The sequence below is a fragment of the Pleurodeles waltl genome, chromosome 8, assembly GCF_031143425.1.
Source record: "Pleurodeles waltl isolate 20211129_DDA chromosome 8, aPleWal1.hap1.20221129, whole genome shotgun sequence".
Classification (NCBI taxonomy): Eukaryota; Metazoa; Chordata; class Amphibia; order Caudata; family Salamandridae; genus Pleurodeles; species Pleurodeles waltl.
The window spans coordinates 1,311,110,559-1,311,132,028 of NC_090447.1; the positions used below are offsets into that span (position 1 = coordinate 1,311,110,559).

A 21,470-nucleotide genomic window follows, 5' to 3' on the forward strand; every position below is an offset into this window, starting at 1 on the left:
ATTTACACCCCGTAATCTCCTGGAAGAACGCAGGTGCTTGTGTTTGTGTACTTTGGGTGGAGGGGTCACAGACACACAGGGGACGTGTGAATGGATGTGGGGGGGTGACTGCTCGTGAGGGGTGTGTTGTGATGGGCGTGCCGGTGATAGAGGTAGTGGATGACAATGTAGTGCATGCAGGTGTGAGTGGAGACGCTACTGGGAGGGAGGTGGATGAGGAGGAGGAGGAGGGGGACACAGTGTAGGCAGTGGAAGTTGGTGTGTCTGCATGGGTATGCTGCTTGTTTGAGTGCCTGTGAAATGAAGTGAGCCACTTTTGGGTGTTGATTTGGGTGAATGTTGGTCTCAAGGTGTGCTTGGGATAGGCTGGGGTTGAGGGGATTGGGTTTGGGTAGAGGAAGTTGGAGTGGGGAGGCTTGAGACCAGTACAAGGGCTGCCATCAGTGTTGAGGCCAGAGCCTGAAATGCTCTCTGTTGGGCCGCCACGCCAGAGTGCATGCCCTCAAGGTATGCATTTGTTTGTTGCAAATGCCTCTCGACACCCTGGATGGCATTCAGTATGGTTGACTGCCCAAAAGTGAGGGATCTCAGGAGGTCAATAGCCTCCTCACTGAGGGCAGTAGGGCTGACTGGGACAGGGCTTGAGGTGCCTGAGGGGAAGGAGATGCACACCCTCCTGGGGTAGCGGGCACGGGAAACACGCTGAGGGGCTGCTGGGAGGGCGGTGGCGGCTGTACCTGTTGTTGGGGTGGGCACAGAGGTATCCGCCAGGGAGCTTCCATCGAGGAGGAGTCGCTGTCTGGAGTCTCCCCTCCTGTCCCCATCGTGGTGCTCCCCTCGCCCTCTGTCCCACTGGTTCCCTCACCGTCGGTGGATTCGGCCTCCAGGCCCATGTGGAATGCAGCTCCCTCCGTCGCCGGTGCCTCTGCTCCTCCGCCAGATGATGCTAATGCACACAAGGACAGGGTGAAAAAACAAAAAGGGGGGAGACACAGAGGATACACTTGTTCAATGCCAGCAACAACACCACAGTTGGCGTACACAACACACAGGGAGCAGCCCTATGCACTAGGCCATGCCCAACAATTTATTAAGATAGTCACCAGCCCATGGGATACAATGCCTACAGCCATTAGTTGCTCACCTGAAACCCACAGGACCCTGCACAGTAGTAGATGCCCACTAACACTACTGGGGTAGGGGTGCTTCAGAGCCTGTCCAAAAAGGGACCTACCCCACCATCTTCGCCCTGGCCTAGGGGCACACATAGCCCACATCCCCCGCCCAGGTAACTCTTCAACACGCGCAAAGTCAGGATTCTGAATCTGTACTCATACCCTCGTGGCTGCTGTGATGCCTTCAAGAGCCCATCCAACTCCGATAGGCCGCCGCCAGGATGCGAAACATCAGGGGGGTCATGGTGCGACGGGCATCCCTTCCTCGTTGGGAGGCCAGCCCCAGATGTGCCTCTGCCGTCTTCTTTGCCCAGCAGCGCAGATCCTCCCACCTATTGCGTCAGTGAGTGCTCCACCTATCAAAGGCACCCAGGGTCTGCACCTCCTTGGTGATGGGACGGCAAATACACTTTTTCTGGTGGGCGGTGACCTGCATGGAAAAGAGAGCAGAAAAGTGAATTAGTCAACCGTCCGGACTGTCATACGCATGGCCCACCAGATCCCTCCCATCCTCTGATGCACATACACCGACCACCTTAAATGCAGCACTCTGGATAGAGCGCTTCTGCCCCCCCACATGTGGCTTACACACACAGCACTCCATACATTCATGGCCCACCCATCATGCTCACAGTGTACTCACCTGTTTGTCTGGAGGACCATAGAGTAACGTGTACTGGGGTAGGACCCCACCCACCAGTTTCTCCAACTCCTCCGCAGTGAAGGCAGGGGCCCTCTCCCCAGACACAAGCCATTGTCGCTTCCAGACACAGGTCACAGCAGCACTTGCAGTATAGGTCCTCTCCTGTTGAAGGTCAGATGGCAAGTGAGTGAACAGAAAGAAAATGGCGGTCACGTCCGTGGCAGTGCGTACCGTCACCGCCGGCGTACATCGCCATTGGCTCCTGGAACCCATAGGGTCCAATGATAACCAATGCGAAGTTGCGCGGCGGTCTTCGACTCCCTACCACGATGCCGCACAACACCAGCGGAATTACCTCATTTCCACTTGTCCCTCCTCACAGGTCAGGCAGCCGCCATTTCAGGGGGGCACAGAGCATGGCACCTAACTGCATCACAGCAGACATTGGCACAGCAACAGATTGTCGGATTCACATACGGGTTCTGTAAAGCAAAATAATCATCATTATTGCAATAGTGTGAATATGACCCTCTGCTCACCGTTGTCTTCCATAGGCTTCAACCCCTGAGGGTGAATATGAGATGGCGGCATCCTCCGGTGTACGGACCACTGGTGGACCTTGCGACAATGGAGGACAGACACATTATCATAACCTACAGACTTGATCGTACTACAATCCAAGAACTGTGTGCCCAATTGGAGCCAGACCTGATGTCAGCTATCCGCCAGCCCACAGGTATCCCCCTCTCGTGCAGGTCATGTCAGTGCTCCATTTCCTGGCAAGTGGTTCCTTCCAGTCAACAGTGGCTATGGCATCAGGGATGTCTCAGCCAATCTTTTCCAACGTGTTGACCAGAGTGTTGTCAGCCCTGCTGAAACACATGCGCAGCTACATCGTATTCCCCCAGGTGGAGGATTTGGCCACAGTGAAATCTGGCTTTTATGCCCTGGGACATATCCCCAACATCATTGGTGCCATTGATGGTACACATGTGGCATTTGTCCCGCTGCCCCCGGAGAAATGAACAAGTTTACAGGAATAGAAAAAGCTATCACTCTATGAATGTGCAGATGGTGTGTTTGACGGACAAGTACATATCCCATGTGAATGCCAGATATCCTGGCTCTCTGCATGACGCCTTTATCTTAAGGAATACCAGCATCCCATATGTTATGGGCCAACTCCAGAGGCATCGGGTGTGGCTAAGAGGTGAGCCCAAGGTCCCCACACAGTATAAGTAGGTGTCTGGGTATGGGGTTGTCCCTAAGGGTTAGTGTGTGTCTAACAGTTGTCCCTCAATATTTGCAGGTGACTATGGTTACCTCAACCTCTCATGGCTACTGACCCCAGTGAGGAATGTCAGGACAAAGGCAGAGGAACATTACAATGAGGCACTTGGGCGTACAAGGAGGATTATTGAAAGGACCTTCGGCCTCCTGAAGGCCAGGTTCCAGTGCCTCCATCTGACAGGTGGATCCCTGTACTACTCACCCAAGAAGGTGTGCCAGATCATCGTTGCATGCTGCACAACCTGGCCTTGAGACGCCAGGTGCCTTTTCTGCAGGAGGATGTGCCTGGAGATGGTCTTGTGGCAGCAGTGGAGCCTGTGGACAGAGAGGAAGAGGAGGCAGAGGAAGAAGACGTTGACAACAGAAGCAATATAATTCAGCAGTACTTCCAGTGACACACAGGTAAGACACTAACTTCACTTTACTTTTCAGTTTTCTGTTGGACATTGTACGTGGCAGCCTATTTTCCTATGGCTATGGCCACTGACTGTACCCTTTGGCATCTCTATTTTCAGATCTCTGTGCCAAACTCTGGCTCCTGCTATGTGTACTGCTGCCCACCAAAGGTCATTCCAAAGTATATTTAACTGTACATTTGACTTGCAATGCTTTGATAATGTTTAACTAATACATATTTGAATCATTTGACAGACTCCAGATTAGTATTTGTTCCAAGAGTGTTTATTTACGTGCTCATAAGTAGAGAGGGTAGTGCAATGGGATGGGCTGATCGTGGAGAAAAGTCCAGGGTAGAGTCCAGTCACTTTGTATCACAGGTGCATTGTCCAATGGGGCATAGGAAGGGGAGTAATGGCAGTTCAAGGTGGACAGGGTGACAGAGTGGGACAGAAAGGTGACAATCAGGAGAGTCTCATTTCCTGGCAGGGGCCTTGGCAATGTTCTCTGGCTTCTGCCTGGATCGCAGGGACTGTTTGTGGGGTGGTTCTCCTTCTGCAGGGGGTGGGGTGCTGGTGGCCTGTTGTTCCTGTGGTGGGGGGCCCTGTCCACCCGCGAAGGTGGAAGGCTTTTCATCGGTTTGGCTAGTGTCAGGGGCCCGTTGGTGTGCCACTGCCTCACTCATGGTGTTGCCCATGTCAGCCAGCACCCCTGCAATGGTGACCAGGATGGTGTAGATGTTTTGGAGGTCCTCCCTGATCCCCAGGTACTGCCGCCTCTGCAGCCGCAGGGTCTCCTGCAACTTGGCCAGTATCTGGCCCATCGTCTCCTGGGAATGGTGGTATGCTCCCAGGATGTTGGAGAGTGCCTCCTGGAGAGTGGGTTCCCTGGGCCTGTCCTCCCCCTGTCACACAGCAGTCCTCCCAGTTTCATTGCTGTCCTGTGCGTCTGTCCCCTGAACTGTGTGCCCACTGCCACTAACCCCAGGTCCCTGATCGTCTTGTGTTTGTGGGGCTGCCTGGCTCCATGTAGTGGTGGACACACTGCTGATTGACGTGTCCTGGGGACAGTGGCAAGAGCCCGCTGGGTGGGTGCTGTGCTGGTGTTTCCTGAGGGGGAGGCTCTGTGGTGGGTTGGGACTGTGGCAGGGGAACAGACTGTCCAGAGGTCCCGGATGGGCCAGGTTGGTCATCCTGATCCAGGCGTGCAGAGCTACTGTCGTCACTGTGGGCCTCTTCAGGGGGGGACTGGATGTAGCTTGCACCTCCTCTCCGTTGACGTTGAGTATGGGTCCTGTGGGGATGCAAATGCAGTGTTAGAGTATCTGCGTGTGCCATATTGTGCCTGGGTGTGTTTCCCTGTATGATTGTGATTTCCCTGTCAGCTTGGCCTTGTGTGAGTGGTGATTTTGTGGTCTGGGTGAGTCTCGCTACTGGGCATGCTGTGGTGATGGGTGTCCATGCAGGGCTTTGTTGGGGGTCCATGCATTGGTGTTACATGCAGGGCCAGTAATGGGATGGGTGGGTTGTGATGGTGGGGTATGTGTGAGGTGGTGGAGTGATGGGGCGAGGGTAGGGGTAGGAGTTTGTGATGGAATGGGGGGGGGGGTAGTAAAGATTTGACTTACCAGAGTCCAGTCCTCCTGCTAGGCCCACAGAATGCATTATTGCCAAGACTTGCTCCTCCCATGTTGTTAGCTGTGGGGGTGGAGATAGGGGTGCACCGCCAGTCATCTGTACGGCTACCCGGTGTCTTGTAACCACGGAACGCCCCTTCCCCCGTAGGCCGTTCCACCTCTCCCTGATGTCATCCCTTCTGTTCTGTCCCACGGTGTTGACCCTGTCCACAATCCTCCGCCATAGCTTCATCTTCCTTGCAATGGACGGCTGCTGCACCTGTGATCCGAATAGCTGTGGCTCTACCCGGATGATTTCCTCCACCATGACCCTTAGCCCCTCCTCTGAAAACCTGGGGTGTCTTTGGGGTGCCATGGATGTGGTGTGAGTGATGTGTGAGGATGTGTGGGGTGATGTGTTGGGGTGTATGCTGTGAGGCGCGTGGATGGTGTATGGGTGATAGTGTTCTGTGGCTCAGATTGAATGGGTGCTCCTGGCTTGTCTCTCTCTCTGTTGGCAATCAATTTTTTTCGTTGAAAGGTTTGTGAGTAATGTGGGTGGGTGTTTTACAGTGGTGTGAGTGTGTGGGTGTGGTGTGGTGTGTGTATGTGTGTCAGGTGTGTGTAGTTTGAATTGTCCAATCTGGTGGTGTTTTGTATATGTGTGTGCATTTTGAGCGCAGCAGTGTGTACTGCCAATGGTTTACCGCGGTTGAAAGACCGCCGCAGTGATTCGTGGGTCGTAATATTGTGGGCGTATTCCTGTTGGCGTAACGATGTGGGTTTTGCTATCGCCAGTTTATCACTGACCTTTGGTGTGGGGGACTTGTGTGGGTGTCTGTATAATGGCGGTTTTGTCAGTGTGGGTCATAATACCCGTGGCGGAATACCGCCGCAGCCACAACACGGCAGAAGGCGGCATTTACCGCTAGGGTTGTAATGAGGGCCTTAATGTTCTGCGTACACTGTCAGCGGTGCCCCCACCACAATGGAGGTGCATTTGTCGACTGCAAAGGCAGCTGACGGCTTCAGCCCCTGTTCGCATGGGAAATTACCCTGCATGACTGAGTCCAAGAGCCCACTGTAGTACGCAAGAGGTTTGTGCCTCAGGGGATACTTTTGTGTCAGGACTGCTGACATGACTCACCCGTCGCAGTGGCTGAATAAGAAGAATTTCTTCTTATAGTTGGGCCTTCCTAACATGAGGAAGTGTTTTATCTCGGTTTTGAGCTTGCAGAAAGCATTGTGCAGCACAGGCATCCATGCGAATTCCTCGCAGCCAGCTTATTACTTTTTTATGGCTTTGAGTAAAGGGGCAACAAGCGTGCTGTAGACAAAGACCCACTGCCAGAAGTAGCTGCATAGTCCTAAAAACGTTTTCATGCCCTTTTTCGTATTTGGTGGTGGCATATCCCTGACAGAATCTGTGTGTTTTGGCATGACCCACCAACCAGCCGCACACATCAACTGATCCAGATAACTAACCTCCTGTTGTACATACTGCATCTTCCCCTTTTCTACTTTGTACCCTCTCTCTGCAAGTGCAGTCAGGAGTGCCACCGTGTCCTGACAAAGGTCCTCAGAGGGACTGCATATCAAGATGTCGTCAGCATACTGCAGTAGTTCCCAAACTTTTTTGGGCCGTGGCTCCCTTGACCTATTGGCCATTGGCAGTGGCACACCATTATCTTAAGAGTTTTTTGGCAGGTGGGGGATGCAAGCTAGGCTTTGGGAGTACTTCCATTTACCTCCCTGAAAATAATTGTGTAGGAAGTTGGCTCTGTATATACTATCTCAAAGTAAGAGATAGCGTGCACAGAGTCCAAGGGCTCCCCTTACAGGTAAGATAGTGGCAAAATTAGATAATTCTAATGCTCTATTTTGTGGTAGTGTGGTCGAGCAGTAGGCTTACCAGAGGGTAGTGTTGAGCATTTGTTGCACACAGACAGGCAATAAATGAGGAACACACACTCAAAGACTTACTCCAGGCCAAAAGTTGTTTCATAGAAAAATATATTTTCTTAATTTATTTTTAGAACCACAAGTTCAAGGTTTGAGGTAAATACATAAAATGCAAGTAACTCCACACAGGTAAGGTAGGAACTTTGAATTAGAGCAATAGCATACACAGTTTTGGTAAAAATGGCAATAAGCTATTTTAAAAGTGGACACAGTGAAAAAATGAACAGTTCCTGGGGGAGGTAAGTAATGGTTAGTTTGTCAGGTAAGTAAGACACTTACAAGTCTTACTTCCTGGGCATAGGCAGCCCACTGTTGGGGGTTCAAGGCAACCCCAAAGTTACCACACCAGCAGCTCAGGGCCGGTCAGGTGCAGAGGTCAAAGAGGTGCCAAAAACACATAGGCGCTTATGAAGACCAGCGGGGCACTGCTTCCAGTCTGACTACAGGTAAATATGTGCGTCTTTCGAGGGCAGACAAGGGGTTTTTTGTGGAGTACGGGGGGGGGGGGGATGGGGGGTGTGGGGGGGTTCAGTAGGCACACAAAACACACCCTCAGCGGCACAGAGGCGGCCGGGTACAGTGTTCAAAGCAGGCGTTGGGTTTTGTATAGGATTCAATGGAGGGACCCAGGGGTCACTCTAGCGGTGCAGGCAGGGCACAGGGGGGCTTCTCGGACCAGCCACCAACTGGGCTAGGCAGAGAGTCACTCCTGCACTGAGGTTCGGTTCATTCTGGTCCTGGGGGCTGCGGGTGCAGTGCTTGGTCCAGGTGTCGGGTTCCTTGTTACAGGCAGTCGCGGTCAGGGGGAGCCTCTGGATTCTCTCTACATGTGTTGCTGTGGGGGTGCAGGGTGCTCGTCTCGGGCTACTCACGATGTCGCAGTCGCCCGGGAGTCCTCCCTGTGGTGTTGGTTCTCTGGAGCTCGAGTCAGGGGCATCGGGTGCAGAGGGTGAAGTCTCACGCTTCCGGTGGGAAGAGTGAAGTCTTTAGAAGTTGCAAAGTTGTTGCTTGTTGTTAGGCAGAGCCGCTGCTGCTCTGCTCGCATGAATTTCTTGGTCTTTTGGTTCAGGGCAGTCCTCTGAGGCTTCAGAGGTCCCTGGTCCCTGTCGGATGTGTCGCTGTTGCAGTTTTTCGAGTCAGGAGACAGGCCGGTAGGGCTGGGGCCAAAGCAGTTGTCATCCTCGTTGTCTCTGCAAGGCTTTCAGGTCAGCAGTCCTTCTTCTTGTTTCAGGTTGCAGGAATCTGATTTCCTGGGTTCTTGGGTGCCCCTAAATACTAAATTTAGGGGTGTGTTTAGGTCTGGGGGCAGTAGCCAATGGCTAATGTCCTGGAGGGTGGCTACACCCTCTTTGTGCCTCCTCCCTGAGGGGAGGGAGCACATCCCTAATCCTATTGGAGGAATACTCCAATCTCAAGATGGAGGATTTCTAAAGGCAGGGGTCACCTCAGCTCAGGACACCTTAGGGGCTGTCCTGACTGGTGAGTGGCTCCTCCTTGTTTTTCTCATTATCTCCTCCAGCCTTTCCGCCAAAAGTGGGGGCAGTGGCCAGAGGGGCGGGCATCTCCACTAGCTGAGATGCCCTGGGGCGCTGTAACAAAAGGGGTGAGCCTTTGAGGCTCACCGCCGGGTCTTACAGTTCCTGCAGGGGGAGGTGAGAAGCACCTCCACCCAGTACAGGCTTTGTTCCTGGCCACAGAGTGACAAAGGCACTCTCCCCATGTGGCCAGAAACTCGTCTGGTTGTGGCAGGCTGGCAGAAACTGGTCAGCCTAGCACTAGGAGTCAGATTGGTATTCAGGGGGCTTCTCTAAGATGCCCTCTGGGTGCATTTTACAATATATTCCACACTGGCATCAGTGTGCATTTATTGTGTTGAAAAGTTTGATACCAAACTTCCCAGATTTCAGTGTAGCCATTATGGAACTGTGGAGTTCGTGTTTGACAAACTCCCAGACCATATACTCTTATGGCTACCCTGCACTTACAATGTCTAAGGTTTTGCTTAGACACTGTAGGGGCATAGTGCTCATGCACATATGCCCTCGCCTGTTGTATAGTGCACCCTGCCTTAGGGCTGTAAGGCCTGCTGGAGGGGTGACTTACCTATGCCATAGGCAGTGTGAGGTTGGCATGGCACCCTGAGGGGAGTGCCATGTTGACTTAGTCTTTTTCTCCTTACCAGCACACACAAACTGTGAGGAAGTGTGCATGTGCTGAGTGAGGGGTTCCCAGGGTGGCATAATACATGTTGCAGCCCTCAGAGACCTTCCCTGGCCACAGGGCCCTTTGTACCAGGGGTACCTTTCACAAGGGACATAACTGTGTGCCAGGGCTGTGCCAATTGTGGAGACAAAGGTACAGTTTTAGGGAAAGAACACTGGTGCTGGGGCCTGGTTAGCAGGGTCCTAGCACACTTCCAATCAAAGCTGGCATCAACAAAAGGCAAAATGTTAGGGGGTAACCATGCCAACAGTGGCATTTTCCTACACCTAGGTTCGGAGTTACCATTATGTAACTGGACATAGGTAGTGACCTATGTCCAGTACATGGGTAAACTGGGATTCCCACACTCACAAAGTCCAGTAAAATGGGTCTGGAGTTTGTAGGGGCACCTCTGCTAGTGCGTTTAGGGGTTCCCTCACACACAGGTACCTGCACCTTGCCCTCTAGGGCCTACCACTGAGGTGACTTACAGTGACTTGTAGTGAAACCGGGTGCGTGCACCCGGTTCACGCACACTTCAATGGCAAGCCTGCAAAACCCTTTGCATGGGCTCCATATGGGTGGCAGAATAACTGCTGCAGCCCATAGGGATCCCCTGGAAACCCTATGCCCTGGGTACCTAGCTACCATATGCTAGGGACTTATATGGGAGGACTAGTATGCCAACTGTGGGAAGAAAAGGTTACTAGCAACTAAATTTAGAGGAGAGAGCATAATTACTGGGGTCCTGGTTAGCAGGATCCCAGTGAACACTGTCAAACTCATCACTGACAACAGGCAGAAAACTATGCCAAGAAAGAGGGCACTTTCTTAAAAGGACCAAAGGGACACCTACGTTCCCCAACACCCCATGTTTGTGACTTACCTATTGGTTGCCCCCAACTGGTCCCCCAGCCAGAGCCTTTAGCCTAAAACCACAGAGATCAAGCCCCATTGAAATACACTGGGCACTTGACGCCTACTGCACCTCTACACCCAGCCACCCCAGTGCTGCCCAAAGTGACTTCTTGGTGTGATCCTGACCCTTGCCCAGCACTCAGCTTAAGTTTACAAGATTGGTCCCATGAGTTGTCAATAAGTGATCATTTGCTGAACATAGTTTTCCTTCATAGGTTAACATTGAAGAACTCAGAAATTGTACTGTGTCCATTTTTTAAACTAAACCTTATTTATGCTTGAAAACATACTTACCTTATAAGTAAGTTCTTGGGGTCAAAGTATACATAAAAAGAAGTGTTATTTTTCTAAACCGGTCTCCGATTTATTCTTTCAGTGTGTCTCACTTATTGCCTTTATGAGTATAACAAATGATTTGCACTACCATCTGATAAGCCTAAATGCTTGCCCTCACTACCACAAACTAGAGCGCTAGTCACATCTACTTTTGCCTCTGCAAACCAACTGGGGATGCACTGGACTCAGTGCATGGTGTACTTTTTAATGCTCTATATAGAAAGCCAGCTTCCTACACTTTACAATCAACTTCCCTGTACTGTCGTATTTAGAATTTTTGTGAAGGGCTGCACCCACAGCTTTAGGTACTTCAGCGGGCATAGAGGTAGGATACAAAGTAGGTACTCAGATGCTAAGGTTTCTAGCTTATTTTCCATATAATTTCAAAGGAGAAAATGTATGGAAAATCCTTAAATGTGGGAGGCTGAGTTATAGAGATGTTAGCTTGGTAGTAGGCTGCAGTTAAGGACCAGTTTGCAGTTTCTAACAAGGGAGGGTGAATGATCTTAAGGATGGACACTTTTCTCAAGCAAACAATCTAAAATGTTGATAAACTTTTCCACTTATGGTGAATTCTGCCCAGATCTGCTATAGTCAAAATCTAATTTATTGCGGCAAATTATCACAACACACATCGTTCAAATCTAGGAAGCAGTCTACACATATGCTCAGCCACATTGTTACATTCAAATATTTGAATTAAAATAAATCTTTAAAAATTAAAGAAAAGTATACATACCCTTACAGAACCTCCAACAACTTCCATAACCTTTCCCCGATACCACATGGTGTCTGAGCCTCTTATGGAACAGCCTTCTCCTTTTCTCCAATTATATGGCTCCAAGATACCAAGAAATTTTAAGTCATTTTGCACGTTTTCCATTAATTGTTCTAGTTTCTTTTCTGCATGTGCAATAACAAGAAGGAAGCGATTAATTAAACAATCAGATACTTGCTGTAAGTGTTCTTGCCAGCTATAAAGTATTACATTAGAATGCATTTAACACGGAAAACAACCGTCAAATTTTACTTGTAAACAACTTCATGTAAAGCAGGAATTTACCAAGTTAATGTTTAGCTCTTTTGCATTATGAAAAGGTTTTCTCACGCTTGACTAAGAAACACCGGTGGCTTTATGACCAGGTGTAAAGCAACCTTTGTTCAGACATAATGCACACCACAATCAGAAGACAGACATGCAAGCTTGTCTTACACAAAAAAAAAAACTTAGCACAGACAGTTATAATATTGCTCTCTCCACAATATGCAAACACACTTTGCATGCAGCAGATACTCAGTATCTTATGACTTTATGCTATCTTCTACATCAAAACGCAGCCCTATGCAACTCCAACACTCCACCATGACCCCAGTATTCAGAACAGACCTGACAAAAATGATGGCAGAATTGCTTCTATCTGCAGATCAACATATCACTACAAACTCTTGCAGCAATCAACAACTGATCTTTAAGTTAGCTCTTTTGCCACTTCACATGCTCCACAGCCCAGACCACAGCAATCCACCTCGTTTCCTGACCACCAAAGCCCAGCTCCACATATCCCTCTAAGATCTCCAACCAAGACACCACAGCCTACTCAAGCTTCTATAACAGCTTCTTCCTCAGCTACTTCAATTTCCCATGGAACACAACAATGAAGACACCCAACCACTAAAATCCAACACCTCATGAAATTGCCAACCCAGTAAAAGGCAGCATCTTGAATGTCATCTGTACAGCTAAGACTATTTTCACCAGCAACACACCAGGAGAGGGCCAACTATAAGCCGTCTCAATAAATCTTTTTCATGCCAGTCTTATCCACAGAAGACAACAAAACAATTGAGAAGTATACTCCTCAAGTTTGAGGTAAAAAAATAAATAAAAAAAAAGTTATGAAGAAAAAGTAACTTACATGCAATAATGACCTTTCTGGCGGTAATAACCTCAATCCGACGGGTGAGTTACAGGCTCTTTGTTCCAGTCCTTCATTGACATTCTTTTGCTCAGACAAGTTGGTTTTGAGAACCAGGGCTGCTTTTCAACCTAAGGTGGTGGCTCTCGTCTATCTAAGTAAATTAACCACACTTGCGATGTTCTATCCCCTGGCCCATCACACGAAAAGGAGAGGTTGCACATGCTGGATGCAAGGTGGGCAGTCCACTACTACCTGGATGGGACCACAAACACACAACTGTATAACCAGCTATCTATGTGGGGCAAGGCAGGACCATTAAAGGCAAATAAGTGCAGAAAAGGACCCTTTTAAGCAGAATCATCTTCTGCATTAAGACCTACTACGCACTGGCCAAGAAAGAACCTCCAGAGGGATCTCAGCACATCCCACCAGACCCTTTGCCAGAAACATCTGGCAGGCTTTCCTATTGTAATAATCCATCATCCCTCATCCTAGAAAGGGATGTCGCTCTAGAATCTATTCTATGGATGAAGACTCTGCAGGAAGAATTATCCACTAGAACATAAAAAGTTATTTACCTGCGTTAATGATATTTCTGGTTGGTACTCTGGCTACCTGCAAATACCTTACCCACCCACCTACATCCACATTTGATGGATTGTTGCATTGAATGTTAATAAGTTCTCAAACCATATTTTAGCACTGCACTACTTTATCGTTATAAGGCCGTCCACTATCATGAGGGACTGGAAAAAATGTATAGAAAATTATGTGGTTATAACGGGTTGGGCGCTATAGAGCTCTGGTGACATCAATTGACACCACTTCCAGAGTAGATACAAATCGAAGAGTTTTGAAGTGTCTTGATCCCATCTGATGCCTGGGAGCAGGTAGAAGTATCCCATAGAATTACTTTGCTGTGTCAAGGGACTCCCGCCCTGTGACACAAAAATGTGCCCTTAATTCAACTGTCCCATTCATTTTAAACCACATTCAGAAACCTGTTCACTTGGTAAGCTCTTAAGAAACCGGTCAGGAAGCTGGATCTCCATGTAGTGCACTGAGATGAACTACATTGTGCAGAGAGTCAAGTGGATCTCTAATTGGTATTGCAGAGGCAAAATTAGATAGAAATAATGTACAAATTGCTCACCTTCGGTAATTAAATATCTGGTAGAGACATATTCTAGTTGCAGATTCCTTACTTTAGAATTACCCCCAGGCGTCAGACTGGATCAGGAGATTTTTCTTCGAGCAATACCCTTGTGTATCGGTAGGTGCTGTCAGTCGATTCCGCGGGCATTGTAATCGCCGTGATGACGTCGGGACTAATATATAGACAAAGCCTTCATGCAGTGACGTCAGTTTCTTTTAACAATTTTCCATGCCAAAGCACAGAGCCACTAAGAACACTGAGATTGGTGTGCTAGAGCTAAGGACCTGAAAGGGGGAATCCCAGTCCCTAGAAATCAGTTTGCAAGCGGGGAGGATGGGTGGGAGGTAAGGAATTTGCAACTAAAATATGTCTCTACCAGATATTTTGTTACCGAAGGTAAGTAATGAAAATGTCACTTACCCAGTGTACATCTGTTCGTGGCATCAGTCGCAGTAGATTCGCATGTTCTGCAATAGCTCGCCATCTGGTGTTGGGCCGGAGTGTTACAAGTTGTTTTTCTTCGAAGAAGTCTTTCGAGTCACGGGACCGAGTGACTCCTCCTTTTGTCTCCATTGCGCATGGGCGTCGACTCCATCTTCGATTGTTTTTCCCCGCAGAGGGTGAGGTAGGAGTTGAATTGTAGTAATAGTGCCCATGCAATGGAGTGACTAAGTATGCACCTATTTAAGGTTGAGATGATACATATATAAATAATTGAAGGTAACTTCCAAACTGCTACAGGCTCCCGGGGAGGCGGGTGGGCACATGCGAATCTACTGCGACTGATGCCACGAACAGATGTACACTGGGTAAGTGACATTTTCAGTTCGATGGCATCTGTCGCTGTAGATACGCATGTTCTGCATAGACTAGTAAGCAGTTATTTCCCCAAAAGCGGTGGATCAGCCTGTAGGAGTGGAAGTAGTCTGAAATAATGTCCTTAATACAGCTTGACCTACTGTGGCTTGTTGTGCGGATAACACGTGTACACAGTAGTGCTTGGTGAATGTGTGAGGCGTAGACCATGTGGCTGCCTTACATATTTCTTGCATTGGGATGTTTCCTAGAAAGGCCATGGTAGCACCTTTCTTTCTGGTTGAGTGTGCCCTTGGTGTAATGGGCAGCTGTCGTTTAGCTTTAAGGTAGCAGATTTGGATGCATTTAACTATCCATCTGGCTATACCTTGTTTTGAAATTGGGTTTCCTGCATGAGGTTTTTGAAATGCAATAAAGAGTTGTTTAGTCTTTCTGATGTTCTTTGTTCTGTCAATGTAATACATCAATGCTCTTTTGACATCTAATGTATGTAGTGCCCTTTCAGCTACGGTATCTGGCTGTGGAAAGAACACTGGAAGTTCCACTGTTTGATTTAGATGGAACGGTGAAATAACCTTTGGCAAAAATTTAGGATTGGTCCTTAGGACGACTTTATTTTTGTGTAGTTGTATAAAAGGTTCCTGTATAGTAAATGCCTGAATCTCGCTTACTCTTCTCAGGGAAGTAATGGCGATGAGAAATGCCACCTTCCAGGTTAGGAACTGTATGTCGCAGGAGTGCATGGGTTCAAAAGGTGGACCCATAAGTCTAGTTAGGACAACATTTAGGTTCCATGAAGGAACAGGTAGTGTTCTTGGTGGTATAATTCTCCTAAGGCCCTCCATGAATGCTTTAATGACTGGTACTTTATATAGGGAAGTTGAATAGGTAGTCTGCAGGTATGCAGATATTGCTGCAAGGTGAATCTTAATGGAAGAGAAAGCTAGGTTAGATTTTTGTAAGTGAAGCAAGTAACCCACTACATGTTCTGGAGTTGTGTGTAATGGTTGTATTTGATTAATATGGCAGTAGCAAACAAACCTCTTCCATTTACTTGCATAGCAGTGCCTGGTGGATGGCCTTCTTGCTTGTTTTATGACTTCCATACATTCTTGGGTAAGTTGTAAGTGCCCGAATTCTAGGATTTCAGGAGCCAGATTGCTAGATTCAGCGATGCTGGATCTGGGTGTCTGATCTTTTGGTTGTGCTGTGTCAACAGATCTGGCCTGTTGGGCAATTTGATGCAGGGTACCACTGATAGGTCTAGCAGCGTTGTGTACCAGGGTTGCCTTGCCCAAGTTGGTGCTATCAATATGAGTTTGAGTTTGCTTTGACTGAGTTTGTTCACCAGGTAAGGAAGGAGAGGGAGAGGAGGAAAAGCGTAAGCAAATATCCCTGACCAGTTCATCCATAGGGCATTGCCTTGGGATTGTTCGTGTGGGTATCTGGATGCGAAGTTTTGGCATTTTGCGTTCTCCCTTGTCGCAAACAAGTCTATCTGAGGTGTTCCCCAGAGTTTGAAATAAGTGTTCAGTATTTGGGGGTGAATTTCCCATTCGTGGACCTGTTGGTGATCTCGAGAGAGATTGTCTGCGAGTTGATTTTGTATCCCTGGTATAAACTGTGCAATTAGGCGAATTTGGTTGTGAATTGCCCAATGCTAAATTTTTTGTGCTAGCAGGCTTAACTGCGTGGAGTGCGTCCCGACCTGCTTGTTTAGATAATACATTGTTGTCATGTTGTCTGTTTTGACGAGAATGTATTTGTGAACTATTATTGGTTGGAAAGCTTTTAGTGCTTGAAAAACTGCTAGAAGTTCTAGGTGATTGATATGCAGTTTTGTTTGATGTACGTTCCATTGTCCTTGTATGCTGTGTTGATCGAGGTGTGCTCCCCACCCTGTCATGGAAGCATCTGTTGTTATTACGTATTGTGGCACTGGGTCTTGGAAAGGCCGCCCCTTGTTTAAATTTATGTTGTTCCACCACAGAAGCGAGAGGTAAGTTTGGCGGTCTATTAACACCAGATCTAGAAGGTGACCCTGTGCTTGAGACCACTGTGATGCTAGGCATTGTTGTAAGGGCCTCATGTGCAGTCTTGCGTTTGGGACAATGGCTATGCATGATGACATCATGCCTAGGAGTTGTAATACCATCTTTGCCTGTATCTTTTGTGTTGGATACATGCGTTGTATGATGGTGTTGAAATTTTGAATTCTTTGTGGACTTGGAGTGGCTACTCCTTTTGATGTGTCTATTATGGCTCCCAGGTATTGTTGTACCTTGCGTGGCAGAATTTTGGATTTTGTGAAATTGACGGTGAACCCTAGTTTGAAGAGGGTTTGTATGATATGATTTGTGTGATTTGAGCACTCTATTAACGAATGGGCCTTGATTAGCCAGTCGTCTAGATATGGGAACACATGTATTTGCTGCCTTCTTATGTGTGCTGCGACTACTGCTAGACATTTGGTAAAGACTCTTGGTGCGGTTGTTAATCCGAAAGGCAGTACCTTGAATTGGTAATGTATTCCTTTGAATACAAACCTTAGGTATTTCCTGTGCGATGGGTGTATTGGTATATGGAAATAAGCATCCTTGAGGTCTAAAGTTGCCATGTAGTCGTGCAGTTTTAGCAATGGCAATACTTCTTGTAGTGTGACCATGTGGAAGTGGTCTGATTTGATGAAAGTGTTCACTACTCTGAGGTCTAGGATTGGTCTCAGCGTTTTGTCCTTCTTTGGTATCAGAAAGTACAGTGAGTAAACTCCTGTGTTTATTTGTGTGTTTGGCACTAATTCGATTGCATTCTTTTGCAATAGTGCCTGCACTTCTATCTCCAGGAGATTGGAATGGTGTGTTGTTAAATTTTGTGCTTTTGGTGGTATGTTTGGAGGGAATTGTAGAAATTCTATGCAATAACCATGTTGGATAATTGCTAGAACCCAAGTGTCTGTAGTGATTTCCTCCCATGCTTTGTAATAATGACCTATTCTTCCCCCCACTGGTGTTGTGTGGAGGGGGTGAGTGACATGTGAGTCATTGTTTAGTAGTAGGGGTTTTTGGGCTTTGAAATCTCCCTCTATTTCTAGGGAATTGCCCTCCTCTATATTGTCCCCGAAAACCTCCTCTATACTGTCCCTGGTAAGTGGACGGTGTTGCTTGTGAGGTGCTGGCTTGTGTGCTTTGACCCCGAAACCCCCCTCGAAAGGGCGTTTTACGGAATGTGCTGTAATTCCCTCTGCTCTGCGGGGAGTAGAGTGCGCCCATGGCTTTGGCAGTGTCCGTATCTTTTTTGAGTTTCTCAATCGCTGTGTCCACTTCTGGACCGAACAGTTCTTTTTCATTAAAAGGCATATTGAGAACTGCTTGTTGAATCTCTGGTTTAAATCCAGACGTTCGGAGCCATGCATGCCTTCTGATAGTTACAGATGTATTAATTGTCCGTGCAGCTGTATCTGCAGCGTCCATGGAGGAACGTATCTGGTTGTTGGAGATGGTCTGTCCCTCCTCAACCACTTGTTTTGCCCTATTTTGGAAGTCCTTGGGCAGATGTTCAATGAGATGTTGCATCTCGTCCCAGTGGGCTCTGTCATAGCGCGCAAGTAGTGCCTGGGAGTTCGCGATGCGCCACTGGTTTGCAGCTTGTGCTGCGACTCTCTTACCAGCTGCATCGAACTTGTGGCTTTCTTTATCTGGGGGTGGTGCATCTCCAGATGTGTGAGAGTTGGCCCTTTTCCTAGCTGCTCCTACAACAACAGAGTCTGGTGGCAGCTGTGTAGTGATGAAAACCGGGTCCGTAGGAGGCGGCTTATACTTTTTTTCCACCCTTGATGTGATTGCCCTACTTTTGACCGGCTCCTTAAATATGTCTTTTGCGTGCCGGAGCATACCAGGGAGCATAGGCAGGCTTTGGTAGGAGCTGTGGGTGGAGGAGAGTGTGTTGAACAAGAAATCATCCTCGACCTGTTCTGAGTGGAGGCTAACGTTGTGAAATTGTGCTGCTCTAGCCACCACCTGAGAGTACGCGGTGCTGTCTTCTGGTGGAGATGGCTTTGTAGGGTATGCCTCCGGGCTGTTATCTGACACTGGGGCGTCGTATAGGTCCCATGCGTCCTGATCTTGGTCACCCTGGCTCATGGTGGTGTGAGCTGGGGAGTGTGATGGAGTTTGTGCTGGTGAAACGTTAATCACGGGCGGAGGAGAGGGTGGTGGTGTAACTCTTTTCACCACTTTTGGTTGTGGTGCTTGTTCCGTCTGGAACTCCAACCTTCTCTTTCTCCTAATGGGGGGAAGGGTGCTTATTTTTCCTGTCCCCTGCTGAATGAAGATACGCTTTTGCGTATGGTCCACATCAGTTGCTTGTAGCTCTTCCTCAAACCTATGCTTTTGCATTTGGGAGGTTAGCGAGTGCTCTTCTGTATAAGAGCCTGAAGCTGGGTCGCTTGCAGTTTGTTTCGGCATCGAAACTTTGTCTGCGTGTTTTTTCGGCTCCGAGGTGACTTTTTTCCTTTTCGGGGCCGAAACCTCTCGGCGTCGATCTGTTTCGGTGCCGCTGTCTCGGCGTCGAGCCGTGTCCACACCGGCATCTCGGTGTCGAGGCTTGTCTCCAGCACTTTCTCGGTCCCGAGAAGGCTGCGTGCCGGTGTCTCGACCGGAGTCGGACGATCTCGGCACTGTTTGGGCCTTTTTCGGTGCCGACGGTCGGTCACCGAATTTATGGGTCGAGCCATGGCCTGGTGGCAGTGGCGTCCCCTGGGCCTTGTAAATGTTTCTTTGTGTGGTTTTCGACGTCTTACTCACGGTTTGTGTATCGTCGAATCCTTCGGAGTCTGAGTCTTGGATCGAGAAGGTACCTCCTTCTTCCTGTTCCTCGAACTCCCGTTGGGCTGTCGGTGCGGACGCCATTTGAAGTCTTCTGGCTCGACGGTCTCGGAGTGTTTTTCGGGACCGGAACGCACGACAGGCCTCGCAGGTGTCTTCGCTGTGCTCAGGTGACAGGCACAGGTTGCAGACCAAGTGTTGGTCTGTGTAGGGGTATTTATTGTGGCATTTGGGGCAGAAACGGAACGGGGTCCGTTCCATCGGCGTTCTTCAGCACGCGGTCGGGCCGACCAGGCCCCGACGGAGGATCGAAAAACTACCCCGAAGGGCACCGGAGCTCTTCGATGCGGTGTGGAATCTAAGTACGCCGATCCCGAACGCAACAATACCGACGAAAATCTTCCGAAATTAGCTAATTTTCCGTTCCGAAACTCGGAGCGACAGGAACACGTCCGAACCCGATGGCGGAAAAAAAACAATCGAAGATGGAGTCGACGCCCATGCGCAATGGAGACAAAAGGAGGAGTCACTCGGTCCCGTGACTCGAAAGACTTCTTCGAAGAAAAACAACTTGTAACACTCCGGCCCAACACCATCTGGCGAGCTATTGCAGAACATGCGTATCTACAGCGACAGATGCCATCGAACATTGTACTTCTGATAGAGACTTCTAGTTGCAGATTCCTTACCCTAGATGAGATACCCAAGCAATGCCATCCTCAGTGGTGGGCTGCGAACCAACATCATAGTAGGAAGTCCTGAAGGACCGAACAACCAAATTAGACGTCCCGATGGACCTGACTCTCCAGGCAGTAGTGTTTAGCAAACATGTGCAGGGGCAGCCACGTAGCTACCTGGCAGATGTTCAGGACAGGAACTCGCCATGCTAACGCAGTGGAAGCAGCAGTTGCTCTGGTGGAATAAGCATGCAAGCCCTCAGGGGGTTGCTTGGTCAAAGCGTAGCACATTTTGATGCCAAGAAGCACCCATCAAGAGATGGTACACTTTTGCACCGCCTTACCTTTTTTCGCACCCACATACCCAACAAAGAGTTGATCGTCCACCCGGAGATCTTTAGTACGATTAAGATAGAACGCCAATGCTCTTTTGGGGTCCAGACGGTGGAGTCTCTCCTACTCATGGGAAGGATGTGGGGGTGCATAATAAGTAGGCAGGGTGATGGATTGGCCTACATGAAAACGCATAATAACCTTAGGAAGGAAGGAAGCCTTAGTGCGCAACACCACTTTGTCATGGAGCACAGACAAGTATGGAGGTTTAGATGAAAGGGCTTGAAGCTCACTCACCCTGCGAGCAGAGGTCATAGCAACAAATAAAGACAGTTTTGAAGGTGAGGAGCCGCAAGGGCCAATTACGCTTCGGCACAAAGGGAATACACATCAAATAAGTAAGGACAAGTTTGAGGTCCCACTGAGGCATGATTTATGGAGTGGGAGAAAATAAATGGGTGAGACCTTTCAGGAATCCACTCACAAAAGGAAATTTAAAAAGTGAGGGCTGATCAGGTAACTTGAGGAAGGCCGAAATGGCAGATAAATACCCTTTAAGGGTGCCCAAAGCAGAGCCCTGCTGGGCCACAGAAAGAATGAACAGAAGAACCTCGGATAGAGGGGCAGAGAGGGGATCAACAGATTTGTTGGTACACCATGCCACAAATTTATTCAAATGACAGGTGTATACAGTTTTGGTTGAGGGACGCCTGGCTGTAAAGATAACATTGCAGACTTCGGGTGGAAGATCAAAAGTCATCAACTGACGCCGCTCAATGTCCACGCATGAAGGTGGAAGATGGACAGGTTAGGGTGAAGAACCGTCCCCTGTTACTGAGACAGAAGATCAGAGTGAAAAGGCAGTGTGAGTAGAGGATCGATGGACATGCTCAATAGCTCTGGATACCAGACTCTCCGTGCCCAGTCCGGAGCCACCAAGATGACTTGGTCCCGGTCGTTCCTGATCTTCTTCAGAACTCTGGGCAGAAATGGTATAGGAGGAAAGGAGGACGGAGTTCCACTCGAGATGAAAAGCATCTCCGAGCGAGTGCCGCCTTGGAAACTCAAAAGCGCAAAACAGCTGATTTTAAGAGGCTGGCCTGGCTTATAGTGGGTACCAATGGTACTTACACCTTGTGCTAGGTCCAGTTATCCCTTATTAGTAGAGTGTAGTAGTGTTCTAGCAGCTTAGGCTGATAGGGGTAGCTA

The 21,470-nt window shown here is 48.7% G+C and overlaps 1 protein-coding gene across 1 annotated transcript in view; it reads right to left on the minus strand.

Moving 5' to 3' along the window:
* The window catches only part of RNF17 (ring finger protein 17), a 1,983,649-nt gene that overhangs the window by 421,281 nt on the left and 1,540,898 nt on the right, over window positions 1-21,470 (minus strand). Inside the window, exon 30 of the mRNA XM_069202301.1 lies at window positions 11,277-11,440. Coding sequence (XP_069058402.1) covers window positions 11,277-11,440 — 164 coding nt within the window. The remainder of the gene's footprint in view (window positions 1-11,276; window positions 11,441-21,470) is intronic.